General features: G+C 44.2%; 1 protein-coding gene across 1 annotated transcript; it reads left to right on the top strand.

The window, feature by feature from the left end:
* The first annotated feature begins 849 nt into the window (after nt 1-849).
* Nucleotides 850-20,801, top strand: LOC128757107 (ectonucleotide pyrophosphatase/phosphodiesterase family member 2-like). The gene is made up of 26 exons (XM_053862165.1): nt 850-881; nt 3,864-3,996; nt 4,065-4,170; nt 4,248-4,397; nt 4,733-4,858; nt 6,510-6,570; nt 7,705-7,802; nt 7,874-7,953; nt 8,451-8,570; nt 8,764-8,819; nt 10,193-10,258; nt 10,319-10,391; nt 10,454-10,562; nt 11,109-11,234; nt 11,308-11,339; nt 12,105-12,232; nt 12,300-12,378; nt 13,206-13,293; nt 13,416-13,582; nt 13,648-13,708; nt 15,173-15,312; nt 16,095-16,236; nt 16,318-16,395; nt 17,347-17,479; nt 18,426-18,576; nt 20,482-20,801. The coding sequence occupies exons 1-26, from the start codon at nt 859-861 to the stop codon at nt 20,650-20,652; spliced, it is 2,697 nt and encodes an 898-aa protein (XP_053718140.1). The 5' UTR covers nt 850-858; the 3' UTR covers nt 20,653-20,801.
* The last annotated feature ends 2,217 nt before the right edge of the window (nt 20,802-23,018 follow it).

Raw genomic sequence — 23,018 nt, 5'->3', positions numbered from 1 at the left:
AGTTCGTGCAGTCTTAAAAACAAAAAATGTTTTTATAAATTTCTGTGTTATAGTTTATTTATATAAATTATAATGTATAAACAATTTATTATAACTGTAATAATATGATGATATTAAGAAGACTTTTGCCCAAGTTAATGCAGTCTTTTTGAAGTCATTGTACTAAATTGAAGCACACCTCTACAAGATGTCTGTTCTGGAAGGATTGTGCTGTGTACCCCAATCTCCACAGGTTCCTCTCTTGCTATCATGGTTCTCCTTTACCGTCTGCGTCTGGAGACCCCAACATCTTGATAAACAGCGTGGAAACCTTGATGTTTCTTCTGGCTGAAGTGCAGCAGACCACTTGGACAAAGTCTCAGGTTGGCTGGAGATGAAGCGCGTCTAAGGAGTGGAATCCCCGAGTGTCTTAAACATCAAACGTCTTACGGATCGGGAGTTTATTCTGCAGAATGGAGAGGTGGTTTTCTGTCTCTCAACAAATGAAATATTTAAGGTCAACCCAAAGGTGCGGCTGACCTTCGACCAGCAGAGGGCGATGGATGCGAGTCAATGTACACAAATCAACTGGATAAAATGAAAGGCTTTCGTGTGTATATGCGTGCGTGAGTGCGTGTGTGTGTGCATGTGTGCGTCGAACTGACGGAACATAGTGCCAGAGAGCTGCTGTCACCGTTACACCATTACCTCATGCCCATTGGACCGAGACCACGCCAGTGTGTGTGTGTGTGAGAGAGAGAGAAGAGAGGGAGAGAGCGAGAGAGAGAGAGAGTGAGAGAGAGATCCCTGCTCATGGTCCTTTCCTTCCCTGCCTGACGTCTTCAGTAGTAAAGAGTTGAAAACTGCAGGTTGGACCATATGCTCATGGACACTTTGGTACGGTAAGACTGTGATAGTTTGTTATTCCCCACTCTTTTTTTTAAACTTTCAAAAAAGAGCTCACGTTGAAGTATCGATCCGCGTGCGCTGCACTTTGACTGGCATCAATACAGACCTGCGTGTCCGTGGCGACATTTACGGGCCCTCGTGATGATGATGATGGTGATGAAGGCTATCTCGTTGGCACCTCACCCGGTGGTGCCCTCCGCGAGGTGCGGCACACACGCTGAGATCATGTGATGTGAATCAAGCCAGAGTGAGAATTGTGATTTGTATCGATCACTTTGAATTCAGTATCGGTACAGTTAGATAGTGAAGGTGAGAGACGCTGAGGCTGCGCGATCTTAGACCGGGCGCCACGTTGTATACCGCAGATAGAATTTAAACCTAAATATTGTGACTAAAATATCATAAAATAAGCAGCAAAATGATGACACATTGTTTCAATTGATCTACTTCTTATTTGAGGATTCTCAACATGAATCATAAATACAGGAAGCCTTATATAAGTGGTGAATGTTGTGACAGAATTATGTAGTAAACATGTAAGTATGTTATAAAGCTACTATATTAAGAGGTGTTTTTTACCAGTATATTTTACTTATTATTTTATTGAGAGAATAAAATGACCATAATTACTCAAAACATTCTAATATAAATGATCATTAAAATATAACTATTAATACTAATGCGGGAAGAAAAACATGTCTGCATACGCAAAAGGAAAGGGTCTCGTTTGGCCCACGGACCACACTTGAACCAAACTCATATATTGAATGCACAGACCTCTCTTTAATATCTTAGAATATACATATATATTTTAAATATTTTTATCGGGTGCAGTACGATAGTATTACCTTCACGTTACAGTAAAATCAAATGTTCAATTTAATTGTTGAATCAGCTTTCAGTTTCACCAGACATCCAATGACAGTATCACCAGTGCTTAAGTAGACAGCGCCACCTATTAGCAGAGGGTGGGACCTCAGCTCGGAGAGCACCTGTGGAGGCCAGGTGATGGAAGATGAAAATAAAGACTCAGTAAGCTTTGTGAAGTGCCTGCGTGTTGTTGTCCGGGTGTTTTGTGTTGTGGTATCGTCCAGACAGTATGGAATCTTCATTGACTGGGACATCTGACAATTGCTCGATAGTAATAGAAATCAGAGCCTGGTGTCCTGTCGCCCAACTGATTATCTGAATGACCTCTGACCTTTAATCTCTAGGTGCAATGTGAGCGTGGGTATTTTGGTTGTTAGACAGCAGCTTGTCTGGCGTCCTTGACCCACTCTCTGTTGCGATACTCAGAGTACTCAGAGTACTTACTCAGAGTAGTAAGATTCTGTGTTCCAAGGTTAAGTCCTGAGAAACAACAGTGAAATATCTGGCAAGGTTCACTGAGAGTGAAGTTTGCTGACACACACTAGTCTTTTTAATGGAAACCAAGGTCAAGCAATAGTTTAAACGTTTGTGATTCCAAAGTAGTCAATGCTCACTGGACTTTGGGAGGAGAGGGCGAAGAAAATGGGGCAGGAGAGGCCCCAGTCATGCTGCAGCTTTGTTGTGATACATTTGAGGTCTCACTTGTGCCGCTCGTGAGCGTGGGATCAGAGCTCTGGAGGAATTCAGAACAGGTGAACGAACAGTTGCCATGCTTTCATTTCTGAGGAAGAAGGACAAATCTGAAGCGATGAGGGACTAGATAAATAACTTTAGATCAGGGTCACCAACATGGTGCCTCCAAAAAAAATGTTTTTTCATGTAATAGCCATCTTATTATGCTTGATTTTGTGATGCCTTTTTTGTTACACCATTGGTAACTATCGTGAAAACTCAGCAATGAGACAAGTATTTACGAGGAATATCATTTATCATCCGTTATGGCAGCCCTTCAGGTTACACAGTGCCCTTGGAGTAGCTCGCGGTTGCTCAAAAGTTGGTGACCCCTGGTCTTGATCAAGTCACTCTGTCAGGAACATTTAGAAAAAAACAATGCTGATGTTCAATGACATAAAAGATCACAAAGGGCCCTGCATCTCTGGAGCACCGTTATTTCTGTTCAAGATTATCATCTATCTGAATAATTCCATATCACTGGTTTGTTTAACCCTTGCTTATGCTTAGCTTCGCGCAAAGACCAGTTGATGCTTCAGACTTTTGAAATGGATGCCGTTTCTTACAGCAGGAGATCAGAGGATCACCTGAAACATCTACAATTGGATTTTTAAAAATAGTTGTCTGCCTTCAGATGCAGTGGGTCTCAATTCCGTGAGGTTGTTGCTTGTCTCAATCACACCTCTAGGGGTCGCCACACACAAGACTCAATAGGTGTCTTAAGATGAGCTCTGACCTTTGTGATGGAGTGACTTCTTTCGTCTTAAATGTTTTGCTAACATGAATTTTGGAGTTCTTTCCCACCCTCTAAAAAAGTATGTCTGTTTGCTGGGGGCGGAGCTTAAGTGAGTGGAAGACTGATGAAGTCGAATAAAATTTTCACGCCACAGCCTCTGGCACCGTCAGACAGTCCTGTAGTTGAGACTAGTGACAGGCTGGTGAGGTTTCATGAAACAGTGTCCTTGTTTTTAGAACCCACGAGACGGCCCTCTCTGCTCTTAAACCTTTGGATATGAAAAACCATTTCAATGAAACCTCACGTCATTTTTAAACCAAGAGCACCATCTGGTGGGCACTGAAATTAGGACACTGTTTCATGAAGCCTCATCCGCCCACCCACTAGTGGTGAACCACGAACTTGAGACCAAGACCTGAGCATAAAGAGACCAAATCCAAAACCAAGAGCGAGTTTAGACCAAGACCGAGGCCCAGCTGAATTCAGAATGCAGAAGCATGTGCACTAGTCATAAACGCACACACACTTACTGCAAAAGAAAAGTAGTCATTTTTTCACAATAAATCAAGAACTGAAATGCTTTCTGTGGAACTATTGAGTAGTATGTTCTGTATTCCGTTTGGTCTCTGTCTTTTAGTCTCGCCCCTCTCTTTAGTTTTGGTCTTGGTGTCTATATGCTGTCGGTCTTGACTCGGACCCGGGTTTGGTGGTCACGACTACAACACTACCGTCAGATCCTTCAGAGAAGCTATCAGCCCCGAGGAAGCTTCGTGCGTTCACTCTTCTCTTCTTCACTTGAAACACTTGTTTCTGATCTCCCTCTTGCCATTGTCACTAGGTGGTGTTGGTTCTGTGCCTGCTGGCGTCTGAGGTCGGCCGCGCGTACGTGTTTCAGGCTGGAGGAACTGCAGACGGAGGCGACAACCCACCGCCGCAGACTATTGGTGAGAGAGAAGGCGGCTGCATGCTGTTGCCATGTGCAAAGATTGTCGCTCAGTGTGGACCTTCCTTCTCTGCTCAGCGGTGTCAGAGTGGGTGAGTTCGGCTGGGTCCTGCAAAGGGAGATGCTTCGAGCTGGAGGAAGCCAAACCTCCAGGATGCAGATGCGACAATCTGTGTAAAACCTACTACAGCTGCTGCTCTGACTTCGACTTTCACTGTCTGAAAACAGGTCAGCTCCATGTCTTGATCCAACCCAAAGTGAAGTGATTTACTGTTTAAGTCATTTACTTTACTGGAAAAGTTGAGCAGCTCATTAGAAGTTCCGCAGAAAAATTCTGCAGAACTTCAGGAGCAAGCAGGTCAAGAAAGTTAACAGCCCTCAGCTTGTGAATATTAAGTCAACAGGACATTTGCCACAGTCTCCCAGTGAGTGTTAATGTGCTGCCTTGCTAATGACGCACAGACTTGTTCACACGAAGTGCGATTATCACAGCGACTCTATTGTTTTGGACCACAGCGAACGTCATCGCTGCACTTTAATGAAGCTTTCGCCCCTGTCCCCAGCGGGAGGCTTCGAGTGCACGCAGGAGCGCTGCGGCGAGGTGAGAAACGAGGATCACGCCTGCCACTGCTCGGAGGACTGCCTCAGCCGAGGAGACTGCTGCTCCAACTACAAGTCCCTCTGTAAAGGTACACGTGAGGTATTTCCTCCTCAACACCCGGGAGCGCAGGCTGAGGCGGCTGCTTCGCTGAACAAGCGAACCAAACATCTGATACGTGTGAGGGAGGGAGTCAGTGAACACCAAGCAGGTGGCTTCTTTAGCGTAGAGAAGTAGGCGCCACGGCACGTTGTGTTACGTGCCCTCCTGCTGAGGTGCTGGCTGTGGGCCCGGCCCAGGACAGCATCACCCTCAACACGCTTCCTTCTCCTGGTTATTGGAATTAACCTGGCAAGTTTCTGAATAAAATAAAATATTCTGGAGATTGTGTTATCACAAGAATGATACAGTAGATGTGGAGAATCCGAAGTACCGACTCACGCTTTTGATCACCGTCGTAAGCCCTTCAGCAATCATGCAATCAACGGTTGCGAACGTGAAGCTAATGTCGTCTCTTTAAACCAACAAATCACATCTCCTTATGAGAACTAAGGTAAATCTGCAGATCATGGTCATGGCCTGTTCCAACACACAGCTGATATCAGGTTTGTCATGTGATCACAGCAGACTTAGGTTCAGACCCAGGAACACACATTGCATCAGGTTCGACTTCTCCATTGTATACAAGGTTATTAGACACCACTATATGCTGCTGTGTGGCAGAAGCTGGTGCAGCCACACATCAGTCCGCTTATAGTCCGGATATTGGCTACATGCTTGCTGAGTCCAGCTACTGGCTACACTCTAGCTTAGTCCAGCTACTGGCTACATGCTCGCTGAGTCAAGCTACTGGCTACATGCTAGCTTAGTCCAGCTACTGGCTACATGCTCGCTGAGTCAAGCTACTGGCTACATGCTAGCTTAGTCCAGCTACTGGCTACATGCTCGCTGAGTCAAGCTACTGGCTACATGCTAGCTTAGTGCAGCTACTGGCAACATGCTAGCTTAGTCCAGCTACTGGCTGCATGCTAGCTAAGTCCAGCTACTGGCTACATTCTAGCTTACTCCATCCACAGATCCATCACACACACCCACACACATTTTGAAGTCTGCTTTGCTATTGATTCTGCGGTTGCAGTCGTGAACTTTACTGGAGCAGATCATGTAAACAAGGCTGTACTCATATTTGCAGAACCGGGTTTATTTGACAGTTAGAACGGTCCAGTAGAAAAACAGAGTGGGTGGGACCTCGCGGCCGAGCCCCAAAGAAGGTTGAGGGACGTTGAACCTTAGAGTATATAATGTTTATTAATCATCAGCCAGAATGTATTTGAGTTGAAAGCAGCGTGATCATTTAGGTGGGTCAGTAATGCTGTTGATATATTATATTACAGTCTGCTTCTGTAGACACACCTGTCACTGTGGGCAGAGGAACTCAAAAATCAGCTGATCCAGTTATGTGTGCAGAAATGTATATTTCATACCAATAATACTCTCATACTTTATGTACAATCACTCTGGGTGTAAAGTGATGGCACAATAGTTTTAATGGTCTGATGGGTTTAAATGCAACACACATGCCTCTCTGGAGCAGTTTCCACACCACCGAATCTTGTGCCATCACTCAGTCTGCTCAGTAAAAGTTCCACAGGAAGGTCAGACTCTCACGCTCTGAACGAAGTGCTAGATTGATTCTGAGACATTTGAAGTGGAGGCGCTGACGCCGGCGGTTTTCTCTACAGGAGAGTCCTCGTGGGTTCATGGAGGGTGTGAGGAGATCAAGAGTGCTGAGTGTCCAGCAGGGTGAGTCCCAGGAATCGACTCCATTTCTCTGTTTGAATATCACATTTACTGTTGATCTGGTGTAGCAATGGGCAGTGACAGATTTGGTGAGGCCACATTAAATACTGCTGCTGTCATCAGGGGCGAAAAAATAATCCGAAAAAGTTGTTTTAATTTTGTATGTAACTGTTGGTTTGTAGATGAAAACAATAACAAGAACATTAGGGAACCATATCAGGAAGTTAAGAAATAGTTTGTATTTGTTACATTTTATAAAATGTAAATTATATCCAATGTAAGCCAATAGAATAAGAATAAGAATAAGAATAGTTATTTTTTATTGTTTATTTAGTTTCTGCCTTGGATTTATCTTCCAGTTCTTAAAAAAAGTGAAAATGTCAAATATATTTTAATACATTTTCACTCACATATTAAAAAAAAAAACAGAAACAGACTCAAACCAAACTTATAACCATGAAGTGAAGACAGCAGTAGTGATGCAGGAATCTGTCTGGTTAAATGACCAAGACTTGGCTTGGTTCCGTGTCTCTCTCTGTCTCTGCATGTGAAGACGGACACATGACTGGGGAGTAAATCATAGGCTTTTGTTGTTCATGCACGCACACAATACATGTTAATGAAGATCATAACAATCTCTGACCTGATACAAGCAGACAGTCTCGACCAGGCCTCAGTCTAATAAGGAAGATGGGTAGGGTCAGAGCTGCACGGGAGGCAGAGTTAAACTCAGCGTGACTTAATAATTGGCTTCGCTCTCATAATAACAATAACTTCAAAACGTCATCATGGTGAGGGACTTATTGCATCATAGAGAGGAAGATTTCAACATTTGAAACACATGAAGCTGGAGCTGGAGATTAGATACCCTTTAATGAAAATAAAAATGAATGACATTAACTATATTAATATGAAATTTTAATGTTTTTAGATAAAAAAAACAATATATTATAAGAATAAAATGCATAGTCGAAGGCCTAAATGCCGGAGCTGTCAGTCCCATGTGGAACATTTGGAGAGTCTCCGTTCCTCACTGAGCTGAGGAGGGTCAGATAAGTCCTGGCAGAGGGCCACACCCAGGTCTGATCGAGGCTTTGCTCGTACATGAATTTCAAAAGCCTGGTTGGTGTTGTGCAGCTTCATCCGGCCTCCGCTCATCATGCTCTCGCTGGACGGATTTCGGGCCTCCTACTTGAAGAAAGGCCAGTCGGTCATACCCAACATTTACAAGCTGCGTAAGTGTCGCTCACCTCTTCACGTCTTTATGACAGTTTCTTCGTCTGAGTTGTGTTTTCTTATTCCTCAGGAACCTGTGGAACCACTTCGCCTTACATGCGACCAGTCTACCCTTCCAAGACGTTCCCCAATTTATACACACTTGCCACGGTGAGTGACCCGCACAGATGTTGATACTGGTTCAGTCGAACAGCAGATGATTTGTATATATATTATTACTTTATAAATAATCTAATATATAAACAAGTGCAAAATTGTCAACCCAACTCATCATATTTTAAAAACCTAATTCGACAAAATACATTCCAGTTTTCTTTTCAATGTTTAAATGGATGATGCCTTGAGGGGCTATCAGAATAGTAGGAGATCGCATGTCACTGTGAAGACTACACATTTATCTGTGTCATGCTTTTGCTGGCGTCAATCCACCTCTTGGTAAAAATAAGTGGAAAACGTATTGACCGTTTCAAATGAAACTTTTCGGAAGTGTTGACCATGGGACGAGGGATGATGATGTGTAGGCTCCACTGGCCCTGCTTGAATTTGCCAATGATATTTCAAATGCTACAAAAACATTGGGTGCGAGATGAGCTGCTTGGCGGAGGTCTTCACTGTCTGGGCTTTGTGTCTGTTGGTTGCTTCTCCAGGGTCTCTACCCAGAATCCCATGGGATTGTGGGAAACACCATGCATGACCCGGTGTTCAACGCCACCTTCACCCTTCGCTCAAGAGAGAAGCTCAACCACCGCTGGTGGGGTGGACAGCCGGTGAGTTAAGAGACACTGCAACTCTCCTCTAGAAGGTCATTTTTCCATAAAACAGTTAAATATTTTCTGAAAATATGATGCTTTTCATCTCTGAAAATCCAACAATGATAAGGCTGGCTGTTTCTGCTTTGATCTCTTTGCTGTGATATTGATTTAGTACATAGTACTGACATGGTTTTTCGCATCATTCCAGATCTGGATCACTGCTGAGGAACAAGGAGTCAAAGCCGCCTCTTTCTTCTGGCCTTGGTACTTCAGTCAGTACTTGAGTTTTTCTGGAACTGAACAATGAGTGGGAGCGGATGATGATGGTGGTGATGTCAATGGTGACGATGATCGTGGGGGCGGCCATGTTGTTAATGGTGTTGCCGAACTGTGCTGGTGATGGTTCTGATGAGGAGGAAAGGTGTTTGTGATGGGATAGCTTCCTCCCGCTGTCTGGGATTGTTTTGTGGCAGGGAGCGGTGAGGGACCATGACCTCATGACCACGAGGCTGCAGACAATAGACACTCTCAGACGTGAACAAGGACTGTGTTATGTGATGCTGCTGACACTGGTCCAGATCAAACAAAAACTCAGATTATCTTTCTAAGGGGCCACCTGGAATATGACTCAGGAGTCGGACCAGTTTCGATGGACTTGAAGGCTACATTCGTAGCAGGCCATTCTACAAAACTGCTGCCATTATTAAACCTTAGATCTTTTTTTTCCATTGATGCCATCAGCCGTCCGTGATGTCACTTCATGAAACAGTGCCTTTGTTAGGGCTGGAGGATGTAAGCTTTTTAAGGGGTGAGATAGTGTTAAAGCATGATTTTGTTAACATAAATTAAGATGTTGTTATAATACCTGCAGGGAAGTTATGCTTCTTGAAAATAACTTAAAAAGTTATGGATGGATTCAGATGTTAATTCCAGGAAATATGTGATATGTGTTAGCCGCAGTAAGACGGAATACATGTGTGTGAACGAGAGGGAGCCAAGTGGACAGGTGAAGTTACAGGATGCAGAGATAAAGAAGGTGGTGGATTTGAAGTACTGAGTCTCAACTGTCCAGGGCCATGGAGAGTGTGAGAAAGAGGTGAAGAAGCGGGTGCAGGCAGGATGGAATCATTGGAGAAAAGTGTCAGGTGTGATGTGTGACAAAAGGGTGTGGGCAAGGATGAAAGGGAAAGTGTCCAAAAGGGTGGTGAGGCCAGCAATGTTGTATGGTTTGGAAACAGTGGCACTGAGGAGAAGACAGGAGGCAGAGCTGGAGGTAGCAGAGATGAAGATGCTGAGCTTCTCTCTGGGAGTGAGCAGGATGATGACAGGATCAGAGGGACAGCACATGTGCTCAGGTGTTTAGGAGACCAAGTCAGAGAGGCTGGATGGAGATGGTTTGGACATGTACAGAGGAGAGAGAGAGAGCCAGTACATTGGTAGATGAAGATGTTGAGATGTTGGAACTGCCAGGCAGAAGGTGGAGAGGAAGGCCACAGAGGAGATTGATGGAGGTGGTGAAGGAGGACATGAGGTTTGTAGGTTTGAGAGAAGAGGAAGCAGAGGACAGGGTGAGATGGAGAAGGATGACCCGCTGCGGCCCCTCAAACTTCTTTATCTGACTCGGATCTTTGATCCAGGGTGATTCAGCTGGAGAGGAGGATCTTGACCATCCTGCGCTGGCTTCTTCTGCCTGACGATGAGCGGTGAGTCTAAATCTCAGCCCGGCATCTTGACTTGTTCGCTCATGAATCCTCTTGGTGTAGGCCGTACGTCTTCGCCGTCCACTCTGAGCAGCCGGACACCTTTGGGCATCGGCTGGGACCTTTGAGCAGCGAGGTGAGTGAAGGTTTCCTTCGGTGGAACGGCAAGATTTTTGTGTGATTCCATACCTTGGTCAGCTGGACAATCCTCTGAGGGAGATCGACAACATCATCGGTCAGCTGATGAACGGCCTGAAGCAAATGAACCTGCACCGCTGTGTCAACGTCATCATCGTGGGAGACCACGGTACGAAATGAGCCTTTAAATGTAGCGCCTGTGCCTGGCATGTGCACTGACATTTCAGTAGGGGCAGGTGCTCAAGCCAATAAAACAAAGAGAGAGAGAAAGTAACTTCTATTCTTAAGAGTAAAACGTGCTCAAGCACAAAGGGCACTTTTCTCATGCAGGGAAAAGGAGCTGTTGCTTGATACGAGTCTGATCTGTTGTACGTTGTGGATTAAGTGAGTGAGTGTTGAATCAGCACAGTACAAAGTCGGAATATCCTTTTACTACCAGCAAGTTACAGCAAACTGTAATTTACTTATGTAGTTCAACCAAGCGCAGAGCCAGGGGGAACACCATGGGTCAGAGGTGGAGGAAGAGAAGTGATGGATGGGGATAACTTGTCCTTGCTAGATACAAGTTCTTTATAAGAAAAATCTTGAGGTGTCTATGAGGAAGGTCCTGCGCTCTCGTCCACTTCATGTTTGACATGAGTCCCACGCCTCTCTGGTCACTGCACTGTGATGATGTTGCGTGTGTTGCTGATGACACATTGGTCGTGTCTGGCAGGAATGGAGGAGGCTCACTGCGACCGCACTGAGTTTCTTAGCAGCTACCCTCTGAACATCGACGAGATCAACCTGATCCCAGGCTCGCTTGGCAGGATCCGCCCCCGCGATCCCAAATCCACCACCTGTAAGTGTAGACCCTCTGATTTCTGAATGACACACAGCAAGTCTAACGCGGTGATGTTTTTTTTCTCCCTCAGATGATCCGAAAGTGGTCGTAGCAAACCTCACGGTGAGAACCTTACAAAAACCCTATAGAGTCTAGAGCTGTGGTTCTTAACCATAGGACCGGGGCCCATGGTTTTGTTTTCCACCTGTGGACTCAGCCTTAATACACTTGCCACATATGATGGCAGTGGCGAGTCATTGAATTGACAGCTGCAAATTTATGATAGTTACCAACTATGGAGAAGCTCTTGAAAAGAAAAAATGATAAAGTGATGGCACCCCATAACAGTAAATGCTGTTCAAGAAAGCAGTTTTTAAAGTTAATTAGAACATTTTATGGCAATACTTTCATTTGCACTTAATTTATATCTTCTTTAGTTTATATTTTTGAAAAATAGATGATTCTTATTTCATGATATTTAGACATATATCTAATTTACTCAGAATTTTATTCATGACATGTACAGTTTTTCCAAATTTGGATCGACTGTATTTTTTCTTTTTTCTTCAGTAAATTTCTTGAATATGACTTGCACCTGCATCTGCTGCTGGTTTGGTGGTTTTTTGTTGACCGTTAAATATCTTTGCAATGATCACATGACTCCATGTCATATCACATGGTTTTGGTTTGTTCATGTGTAAGTAGATTAAATATGGTCATTGAACACAAATTAAATCAAGAGTAATGAGTCAGTTCTATTTCTTGAATGGGCCCCAGACCGGTTTTCTGTGGAAAAGTTGGGCCCAGAGATCATAAAAGGTTAAGAACCCCTGGTGCAGAGTGTACCTGTTGGTACTCATAGCAAAATGTCTCTATTCAACTTTTCAGTGTAAAATGCCCACTCAGCATTTCAAGCCGTATCTGAAGCAGCACTTACCCAAGAGGCTTCACTACGCCAACAACAGGCGCATTGAGGACGTTCACCTGCTGATGGAGAGGAAGTGGCATGTGGCCAGGTATGACCTGAGCTCTCCCTCCTGACCTCACATGGACCATCGTGCTTTGAATTTTTCATATTTTCAGAAAAATGCCAGAAAAACTGAGGTCCAGATGTGGATTCTTTGGTGACCACGGCTTCGACAACAAGATAACCAGCATGAGGGTTTGTCCGTCATCACTTTCAGTCATCTGATCAAGCAGGACTGTCATCATCACCATTGGCATCTTCCTCCATGTTTCCACTCTCTCTACTCTCTTGTGGTGTCAGTCAGTCACAACTTCAGTCAAACTCTTTACTCTCTCAGCACTTCTGGAGGGTGCCTGGGAGTACGACCTGCCAGTCTACATGTGTAGTGTGCACTTAGAGGAAGCATGTGACTGGGTGGCCACGGACTAGTTGTGGGAGGTGCTTCAGGAGTTCAGGAGGCTCCCTTTTGAGGGCCATTCAATCTCTGCATTCCAGGAGCGGGAGTTGTGTCCGGGTCCTTGGATGTAAGTCCGATGTGTTTCTGGTGGTGGTTGGACTCCCCCAGGGTAGTGCTTTGTCTCCAGTCCTGTTTTGGTTGACATGTACAGGATTTCGAGGCGCAGCTCTGGTAGGGAGGGTTAGCAGTTGAGGATTGAGTCACTGCTATTTGTGGATGATTTGTTTCTTCATCACCTTCAGCTCTCTCTGAATTGCGTCTGAGTGTGAAGCGGCTGCGATGAGGATCAGCACCTCTAAGACCGAGGCAATGGTTCTCAACTGGAATAGGATGGATTGCTCTCTCCGTTGGAGGAGTTAGTTCCTGCCTCAAGTGAAGAATTTGAAGTATCTTGGGGTCTTGTTCTCGAGTGAGGGAGTAAGAGTGCGAATTGGCGCAGCAGGGGGCGGTATTGCAGTCACTCAAATGCACCGTTGTGTGTAAGAGCAAGAGGATGGATGGATGGATGGAGTTAGTCACTGGCAGTCAGCCAGGCTGCATCAAAGTTAAATCTCTTCTTCTGCAGACGATCTTCGTCGGTCACGGTCCAAGTTTTAAGTTCCAGAATCAAGTGCCAGAGTTTGAAAACATAGAGCTCTACAACGTGATGTGTGGTGAGACACTTAATCATTCGTCACCTCTAGTAATATATTCAGCCAACACGAACAGTTGGGACCTCAGTGTGTGTTATGAAACTGCCCCCCACTAAAGAAGAAGATCCTTCTCACTCCTGCAGATCTGTTGGGCCTGAAACCGGCTCCTAACAACGGAACCTACGGCAGCCTGAACGACATGCTGAAGGAGCCGGTGTATCATCCCAACATGTCCGAGGAGGTGTCACCTCCATCGCCTAACTCAGAGGTGAACTTGACCGATGACCTGGGGTGCAGCTGTGACGAAGAGGTCAGTGGACGAGTGAGACCAACCTGATGATGGAGCGGTTAAACTGAGTTCTGTTTCTGTGACAGAACAAAGTGGAAGAGATCCTGCAGCCCTTCAGTCCCTCTCTGGACGACGTCTACATCTACAGTAGGTCTCGCTCCCTCTCGTGTCAGCACCTGCTAGATTTGATCTAAGTTTCCTCCTCATCCATCACACCTGACTCCATCTTATGTTTCCATCTTTCCTTCTCTCCAACTTTTCTTCTTCACCAATTAATCCTGGCTGAGTGAGTCCTTCTTCTTCTCATCCTTCTTCTCCTGAACATCTCTAGATACTCCTCCTTGATCCATTCCTCCTCCAGGTATTCCTTCCCTCTCCACCATCCCGTGTTTTCTTCTCCTCTGGGTGCTTCTTCTTGTGCCTTTCTTCCTTTTTCCCTTTCCTATGACTGCTTCTTGCTCTGTTCTTCATCCTGTCCTTTTGGAACTATACTCTCCTGTATCCCTCCCTGTTCTGTCCATGGTTCTGTCGACTCCTCCTTGCCATGTTCCTCTGTCTGTCCTGCTCCTGGTTCTCCACTTTTCTCTCCTGCCTCTGTAGCTACATTTGATTTTCAACTTTCTCTCTCAAGTTCATCCGTCTCTGGGTGCTCTTTCACTTGCATTTAATCCTCTGAACTAAATCTTATCTCCTCAGTTTGGGGCACTTTTGGACAGAAAAACAAAACTAAATGTTTGTATTCAACATGTTATTTACCGGTAAAGTTCACAAAATGGCTTTATATAGGAAGAACGACAAGGACTACAGAAATGGCTGATGTTCAATCAAAATAACAAAAGGAACATTTTGAAGATTAAAATCTTGTAAGTGAATGAACAATCATTTTCTCCGAAATTCAATTCAACTTAATCTTACTAACACTGTTTGTTGCTGCCTCCTACCTTGGCTCACCTTTGTGACGTTAACCAAGTTCAATGTTCAACGACGTCGACTGTGAATATGGCATGTGGAATTGGAATAAGACAATCGATGTTGCTGTTATTTATTTGTACGCTTTCACAACTTCATTGTGTTTAATCTAACTCTTTCTTACTTTACTACATTCCCTACATACTATGCTATTTCACTAGATTTTGTAGTGTATATTGTACTATGTAGTGTAAATATATATATAATGAATTTCAGTACGTTTAAAAGTAAGTTGAGAGTTACAAATGATGCAATAACTCTAAACTCCATCTAATAAAACTTCAGTAAATTAAACAAAAATAGAAGAGTAAAGCATGGAAATAAATCATAACGACTTCGATAGTTTTAGGTTTTGATTGTTCATGTTAAACATCAGTCTACTACGCATGTGCTTGTTAGATTTACGTCACCAATGTCACCCAAGGTAGGGATCAAGCCGCGACACCTCTTGATAACGCTCAATGACTGATATTTAAACGGTTCTGAAGTCAGACACCAGGGGGCGTACGATCCTCACCTACTGCTGCTGCAGCAGGTTGTTGCCAAACTATCCTGGATCTGAGGTTGAGACACAGAGCAACAAGATCATCTCTATCAAGTGGACAGACTGTAGCTAACTGCTGGCGGCGTGTGCTTCTGCAGACAGCACCCACCTGCCGTTTGGTCGTCCAGCTGTGATGTTCGAGGCCGACTACACCTTGCTCCATCACGTGGAGTTCATCAGTGGCTACAGTAAAGAGCTGGCCGTGCCTCTGTGGACATCCTACACACTTCCACCACAGGTACACAAACACTCCCAGTTCCCAGTTATTCAGTGCAGAAACAGCAGCGGCTTCTGCGGTTCACACAGGTGGCCCTTGTTCTGTGCGCACGCTTCCCTTCAACAGCATCATAAAGTGGGGTCAGCTGACGTGACCAACATGCTGTAAATGCTTGTGTGCGCCTGCATGTAAACAGGCTCTTTGAGGCAGCAGGCGGACGTTAACAGGGACCTCAGGTGGATTTACGAGGTGCTGAGGGTCGCATGCCTGCGGTGGCTGAGAAGTGCAAAACACATTGACAAACTTTTTAAAAACAAATTTAGTAATAGCGAAACTCCTTCACAACATTTCAAACAAATTTACAAACTTCTTTAGCAACTCTTTTGTTTGTTGTCTTTCCATTTTTATTAAAGTGTTTTCAGTTTGTTAGAGTTTGTGAATGTGTTTTTACACATTTTAATATCTTTCTGCATTTAGTCGTCTCCCATTGGTTATTCACCCACAACACATTTACACACTCTGTAAACACATTTACAAACTCTGGAAACAAAATTACAAACTATGTAAATACATTTACAAACTTGGAAAGACATTTACTTACGCAGGAAGGAAATAATTTGCTAAAGAAGTCTGTAAATTTGTTTAAAAAAAGATGTAAATGTGTTTCGCTATTTGTAAATTTGTTTCAAAAGTTTCTAAATGTGAACGATGTCTTCTGTGTGGTTAAAACGTAGACTCAAGATTGGTGATCACTCGGTGCAGTGTGGCTGAACTAAGGGGATAAAGTTTTATCTTCAACACAGGAGGATGCGACTCCAGTACCGGAGGTCAGCAGTGGGGGGCAGTGTGTCCGAGCCGACTCCCGAGTGTCAGCTGGACAGAGTCAGAGCTGCAGAGGCTACAGCCACAACAGCGACCTCACGTACGGGTTCCTCTTCCCTCCAGGTGACTGCGCTGTTTCCTCCCATTTGAACTGAGTTGAATTCCTCACACTGCTGCTGAGGTTGTTGGCTTGTGTGTCGGCAGAGCTGGCGTCGTCTCCAGAGTCCAGATTCGACGCTTCGCTTATCACCAACACCGTTCCCATGTACCCCGCCTTCAAGAGTGAGTCTGGTTTGAGTCACAGATAGTCGAGGAGATCTACCCGTCTATCTACCTGGAATGTTTGCGTCCGCTGTCGGACGATGTTATGCGACCACAGGGGTAGCAATTCTCCATGCACTGATGGCAGGACAAAACAAAAACAAGAGCCTTGTTGATGATCAGTCACACCAGCTTTGGTCCTAATCCAAGGAAAGTCTTTCTTCACACAAAGCATGAAGTCTGAAGTTGTAACTCGATAGAAAACACAACTAGCTTTAACTTCTCGATTTTCGCTTTGGAAATATCCCTGATGAAGCTTCATAAAACCACATTTTCTGTGGCCTGCTTACTGTATAAGCCTTTTTAAAATAAAACATCATCCCTCTTTATAAACAAGAGCGCCACCTAATGAGCTCTGAAAATGACGCGTCATGAAGCTTCTTTAGCTCAGCACTAATTTAGATGTAGCGTAAAGAGAGTGCCCTCTTGTTGCGAGAAAATGAAGCCAGAAAATGAAGCCAAGGCACTGCGAGATATATATATATAGCCTCATTGGCCCCATGAGAGACTCGGAGTAGGGTTAAGGTGATTGTCCAAACGGAGGCATGGGGAGGTAAACAGAAGTGGACTGACATCTCTGAACTCTTCTCAAGGAAAGTGCTGGACTCGCTAGTCAAACTGTTTTCAAAAACTGTCTTTAAAGTAGAAAAATCTCGTAGCAGAATTACAATATTATATTCAGTTGACTTGCAAATGAAAGGCCTTTTTTTCGGCTCTCTGTGCACGGGTTATGGTTTTGGATGCCTCCCTGGGTCACCAGTCCGACCCAGCCAGACATGAAGATGCTGGGCCGCGCTGGTACTGACTGGAACTTTTGTTGTGGGAAAACAAAGTGCTAATGTATCCGTGCTCATCTCTGGTGTGTAGCGCTGGAAAGAGAAAACAATCCTTGCTTTTGAATCCGTCTGGCAGGGGTGTGGAGCTACCTCCAGGGGACGCTGCTGAGGCGCTACGCTGAGGAGAACAATGGGGTCAATGTCTTGGTTGGACCCATTTTTGACTCCAATTACGACGGACTTCGGGACACTACGCTGAGTGTGAAGCAGTAAGTGGAAAACTCACCTTGCTTAAGCTAATTTAGTTAGCGTTAGTTAGCATGAAATTAGCAAAAAAAAAAATTAAACATAGTTAAATGCATTACGTTGTACTTGCGCTTCTTCGCCGTTCATGTTAGTCTTTTGCTATGTAGCCACATTAGCCACGTTAGCAAGGAACAGCATTGCTAATTATGCTAGTTTCAAATAGCTTTTCAGCTGATGATACCAAACATCTGTTGGGGATGTTTGCTGCATTTGAACCCGGGAAAGTTACAGGAACTTTTTGGTATTGAATTCCATTTGAAAATGTTGGTTATGCGTACTTTATAACAACAAAAACAACAGCCATGGGCTGAGAGAAACCTAGCAGTGCTCAAGCACCAGAAAGTGCCCCAGTCTGAATTCCATTTTGTCTTCAAACCTAAATAAAAAAAGGTACTTTCTCATCACTCCCACCCAAAAAAAAAACGTATTTTGGGCATCTGCAGGGGCATTTATTTGAGTTTGTGAGAGAATTGTTCCTCACCCAGTCCTGCTTAAGCCACACAGTGCGGCGGCTCAATGGCGCCTCCTGAAGCATCACACAGGTAAACAGGGTGTTTTTTTCAGGCCCCTTCAGTTGGAATTTCAGTGTTTTATTTGGATATTTTTAGATTGTTCAATTTTAATTGGTTGTTATTCAGTTTGATATTTTGAGTTATAGTTTGGAAAAAAGCATTTCATTTAAAAGGTTTCAGTGTTGGGTGGAAAAATATAGAAGTTCTTATGATTTTAATATGTTCAATAGTGTTTTTGTTTGTGTTTTATAAAGTCAGATTTTCTGGCTTCAGCTGGTCAAATAACCAGAAGTAAAAAATTGTGCTTGACGTTCCGTGGATGTGTTTTCAAACTATAGACAAGTGTCTCTTCTCCAAAACCTGATCAGCTGACCCGGTTTGCACATGTTCTGCTCAGGTCCACCAACTCCCTGCCGGTCCCCACTCACTTCTACACGGTGGTGACCACCTGCCAGGAGCTCAACCAGACGGTGGAGGATTGTGGCGGCGATCTGAAGGTGTTCTCCTTCATCGTTCCTCATCGCCAGGACAACAGTGAGACTTGCAATGTGAGTACCGTGAGTCAGGTCAAGACCGTGCAGGGAGGCTGAAGTATTGCTCACCCGTGACTGTGAAACGCCATCTCCTCTTTCGTTCTGTCATTTCTTCATTCCTCCCATCCATCTTCTTCATTTACAACTCAATCCAACTCTTCTCTGCCCAACCTCCTTTGATCTTTTCTTTTTCTTCCTTCTGTTTTTCCACTCTTCTTTCCCAATAGATGCTTCTCATCTTCTCTTAATCCCCAATTTATTCCTTCACTCTGTTCACTCTGAGTTCAGTTTTCCCTTCTATACTTTTTCTCCTCTCCGGTCATTCATTTTTTAATTTTATCTTTTCACTAACCATTCCATAATATTTGAGTCGAGTTAAGTGTGTTGTTTAACATAATTTTACTCACCTCCATCTTCTCTTCTCCGCCTTTGCTTAAATTCTTTCCATTCGTTCACTCTTTTGTCTATTAACCCAACAACCCTCCCTGTATCCTTCACCCTTCTGTCAATCATGTTTTCCATCAAATATCTTTCATTTTCCTTCACACATTCATTCATTTTTCATTTGCTCATGCATCCATTATGTAATCTCTCCCTTCTTTTTAGTCCCCCCCCCACAATTATTTCTTCATTTAGGTGACCTGTCCATCTGTTGACCTCACTGGTGCACTTCCTGTTTCTTCCCACAGCTGTTTAGTCTCCAGGTTTTTAAAAGCCTGCGTGGGATATTTATCAACAGCTGTAATGACCTCACTGGTCAGTGCAGAGCCACACAATCCAAATGTTTGGGCCATTTGTAGACGTACGTGGAAGTGAGGGATAAAAAGAGGCAGCTCTCTGACATCTCACTGTCTAAACAGAAGTGTACAAAAAGTGCGTGTGCTGACGCAATAAACCTCTCAGATAAAGGGCTTTTCAGGTGAACATGTAAATATTAAACAAATCTTTCCGTTCCTGGAAAACGCTTCTTAATTTGGTGCGCTTGACTTATCTGTGAGCCAAACACATGAGCTAATATGGTGCAAAACCAGCAGGAGAATTGTCTAATAGAAGAGCACGATGGAATCCATTGTAAAATGAAGTAGAGCTGAAACTAGCGATTATTTTCATTGTCGACTACTTTTTCGATTAGTGGACTAATCGTGATGACCTTTGTTTGGACCTATTTTGACCTATTTCTGTTTAACCTGAAGTTGCTGAAATCATCTCACTGTTTTACTGGACACCATACATTATTAAACAAGTATATTAAAACAATGACACATAATCTAAAAACATGTATTAACCCTGTGAAGCATGAAGCATGAAACAGTTTAGAAGGATTTAAAATCATCACGATTCACATATGTATCTCATATAAAGTATCTGATCACCATCCACATCAAAAGGTCTTATTTGAATAATAATCTGAAACTATAGATAGACTATAGATTAGACTAGATGGCATGTATGAGTCCAAATTCAATGGAGGGATTTGTAAATACAATTCATAAAATAACCCAGGAATGACAGGACACGCCACATGACTGACGCATGGTTCAGTAATGTCATGAGTCAGCAAATGCACATTCCTATTAGTTGCGTTGAAGTAACAGGTTCACATGTCTCATAAATCTTGGCTGCATCGACTACTTCATGCCTGGAAATGACCTTGGCTGTCACCTGACCTTTCCCCAGTAACTGTTTACGGCTGGATGGAGGTTGCTAGCTTTAGCACAACAAGCTCTTCCACTTATCTTATTAAAGTGTCATTGTTCATGAGACAGCGGTTTTGATTCCGTGCGGTGAGACGGGCCAATTCCGGGAACTGCATGGCCTCAGCGCCCAGAAGCGCCGGGAGCGGCTCCATACAAAACACGCTACTGAGACAAAATTAAACTAACAACTCGTCTCTGCGGTAACGCCTGTTTGTCCCTTCAGAGCGGGGAGAGTGAGTCCACGTGGGTCGAAGATCTGCTGAAGGTTCACACTGCCAGAGTTCGAGACGTCGAGATCCTGACGGGTCTGGACTTGTACCGGGCCACCAACCAGACCTACACCAGCACTTTGATGCTCAAAACCTTCATGCAGACGTTCGAGAGCGACGACTAGATGGCGGCGGAGGTTTACAATGACGGAGATGCCTAAGCGCCTTGTGTAACTGTTGAGATCAATGCAGTGACTTTAGCTTAGTCATGCTAACACAATGTACCGTTTACTGTAATTGCACCATTAAAGACGTTTGATAGAGCCACCTGGAACCGGCCTCCGTGCTTGTTTCCTCGCTGAAGAACGGCTTCCAGCCCACTGAAGCTCATGACATCATCGACAAACTCCTTTACAGTCTGTGACTCGTAGTCTTTGTCTTAAATGGAGTCACGCTAATCTCTGACAAACTGCCAGATGTTTCTCTCAGCAGTTTTTTATGGCTACACCGGTTCTCAGTCTGAAAATCTCTTCCCTCGTCTGCGGTTCATCCTGGGGTTTTGCTCAGCACTGAGGGACGGACCGGTGCAGCCTGCACCGTCGTGAGGACTCAGTGTCGGCTTGCCGTGGTAGGAAAAAAGAGCTGAGCCAAAAGGCAAAAGTTCAGGTGGGTTGGCCACACCACCAGCCTTTGGGTTGACCCTTGTCATGTTGCGCTGTCCCTGGTCGTGACACCCAGTGTACTTCAGGAAGGAAGCCATCTACACTGTTAAAAAAAAAAATCCAGCTGTTTGCACAGAAAAAAATGGCTGCTGTGGTTGCCAGAAAGATACCACAGAAACCCCTGTAAAACCATTTACAGAACAACTTTAACAAAATGTTCCTCCACCAATATGTTCATGCTTGAATGGGTTATTCGGTTTTTTTTGGTTTTTTTTACAATAACAAGTTCTGGTTAGGGGTGAACTGTACACAAAAAGCTCATCACGCTTTTGTTCGTAACATTTTCGGAACAAGGGACACAAATGTAATTTCTGTCATTTCCTCCAAAATCAGAGCAGACTGTCTTAAAAAAAAAAAAAAAACAACGGAAAAAAACTATATTACTATCAATAAAACTTTATTGAACATGATCCCTGTTGCCTCCTCGCTCACTATCATGTGTGTAACTTAAATGTTATGCAATGCCAGGGCGTCACTCACACTGAGGAGATGCATGCGGCGCAGGAGTGGTTAAAACGGAGAATCTCCATGGCTGCCACCTAACTCTAAAAATGAACGGCACCATCCAGTTCATGAACGGGTCACATGGTATGGCTGATCGTGAGGCTCCACATGTCAACTGCTACTTCATCAAAACACGCCTCAGAGCAGTGTACACTTCTCGGATGTTTGTTTGCTTTTATGCAAGTCCAGTGTGGGGATATTTTTTTAGGCTAAAAACGGACACTATTTATTACAAGCTCATTTACATACTGTAGGTCCAGTTCCTGTCAGTGCTGTTCCACAACCGTATATGATCAGAACTTTCACCTGAATTAAAAGAAACCTCCCACAAAAACAGGCAGTTAGGTCGCAACAAAACAGAAGTCTTTGAAATCCTTGAGTCTGTTTGAGTCACAGTAATTAGAAGCTTGAAATTGAAGTGGAGTGGGACCACGATTAAAGAGCTTGTACTTTCACTGACGGTGAAAACCAGCAAAACGTATACTAATAATGTCTCCGAATAGTGGACACTGAAGATCCACCATGATGACACCCATGGAAAGTGAAACAAACAAACCCAGCTTAAAACAAAGAAAAGAAAGAAAGAAAAAAAAACAAAATTAAGTCCTGCAATGCATGCTGGGACGCTCAGTCATGTCAAGACATACACACACAGGTTTGTCACACCGTCTCTGGGGGGACCTCACATGCTTCCACCAGCCTCCCCCCGACTCTAAACCTAACCATCTGAAACACATGGCTAACCTCAACCGTGACTCAGGTGGAACTCACTAGTGCACGTCACCTGGACACTATACAGTGGGGCAGATGTAAACAAACATGGCTGACCACCAGGCCCATTCCTCTCTGAACCAAACTGAAACCCAGTTATTTTGAAGTCTTCACCCTCAAATGGGGGCTTAACCTCGTGGGGTCCAGCTAAATGTCCCTATAAAGTCATCGGGTCCACACAAGGACCGTGTCAAGAATTGGTCCCCACAAAGTAGGACAAACAAGCCACCCCACAAACACATAACAACAACCCAGTTGCATTCAGGACCTGAGACAGCACTTCTGTTAAACAGCTGCAGACTTCCGTCTAAACTAAACTGAAGTTTATCACGCACAGATGCAGCAAAATACGGAAATGTGTTCCCGCCATGTGCCGTGCCACAATCATCTGCGAGAATTATCACTTCATTACTTCATTTATTAGTGTTCAACCATCATCTTTTGATGAGAAAAACGTGAGGTTATCTGCAGGCTCCACTAATCAGTCACTTATCAGCTGCTGAGTTCTGGTCCAGAGGTCACGACGTGATTGCTGCGGCGTTCTTTCCCTTGCA

Source organism: Synchiropus splendidus, chromosome 4, assembly GCF_027744825.2.
Source record: "Synchiropus splendidus isolate RoL2022-P1 chromosome 4, RoL_Sspl_1.0, whole genome shotgun sequence".
In the NCBI taxonomy this organism is placed as follows: Eukaryota; Metazoa; Chordata; class Actinopteri; order Syngnathiformes; family Callionymidae; genus Synchiropus; species Synchiropus splendidus.
Note: the sequence above shows the minus strand (reverse complement) of the source record. Positions and strands in the feature narration are given on the sequence as shown.

Coding starts and splice junctions, on each gene's coding strand:
- LOC128757107 (XM_053862165.1), top strand. CDS start 859: ATGCTCATGGACACTTTGGTACG. Junction 10,259..10,318: donor CTTCTGCCTGACGATGAGCG/GTGAGTCTAAAT, acceptor CTCTTGGTGTAG/GCCGTACGTCTTCGCCGTCC. Junction 13,709..15,172: donor GGACGACGTCTACATCTACA/GTAGGTCTCGCT, acceptor GTGCTTCTGCAG/ACAGCACCCACCTGCCGTTT.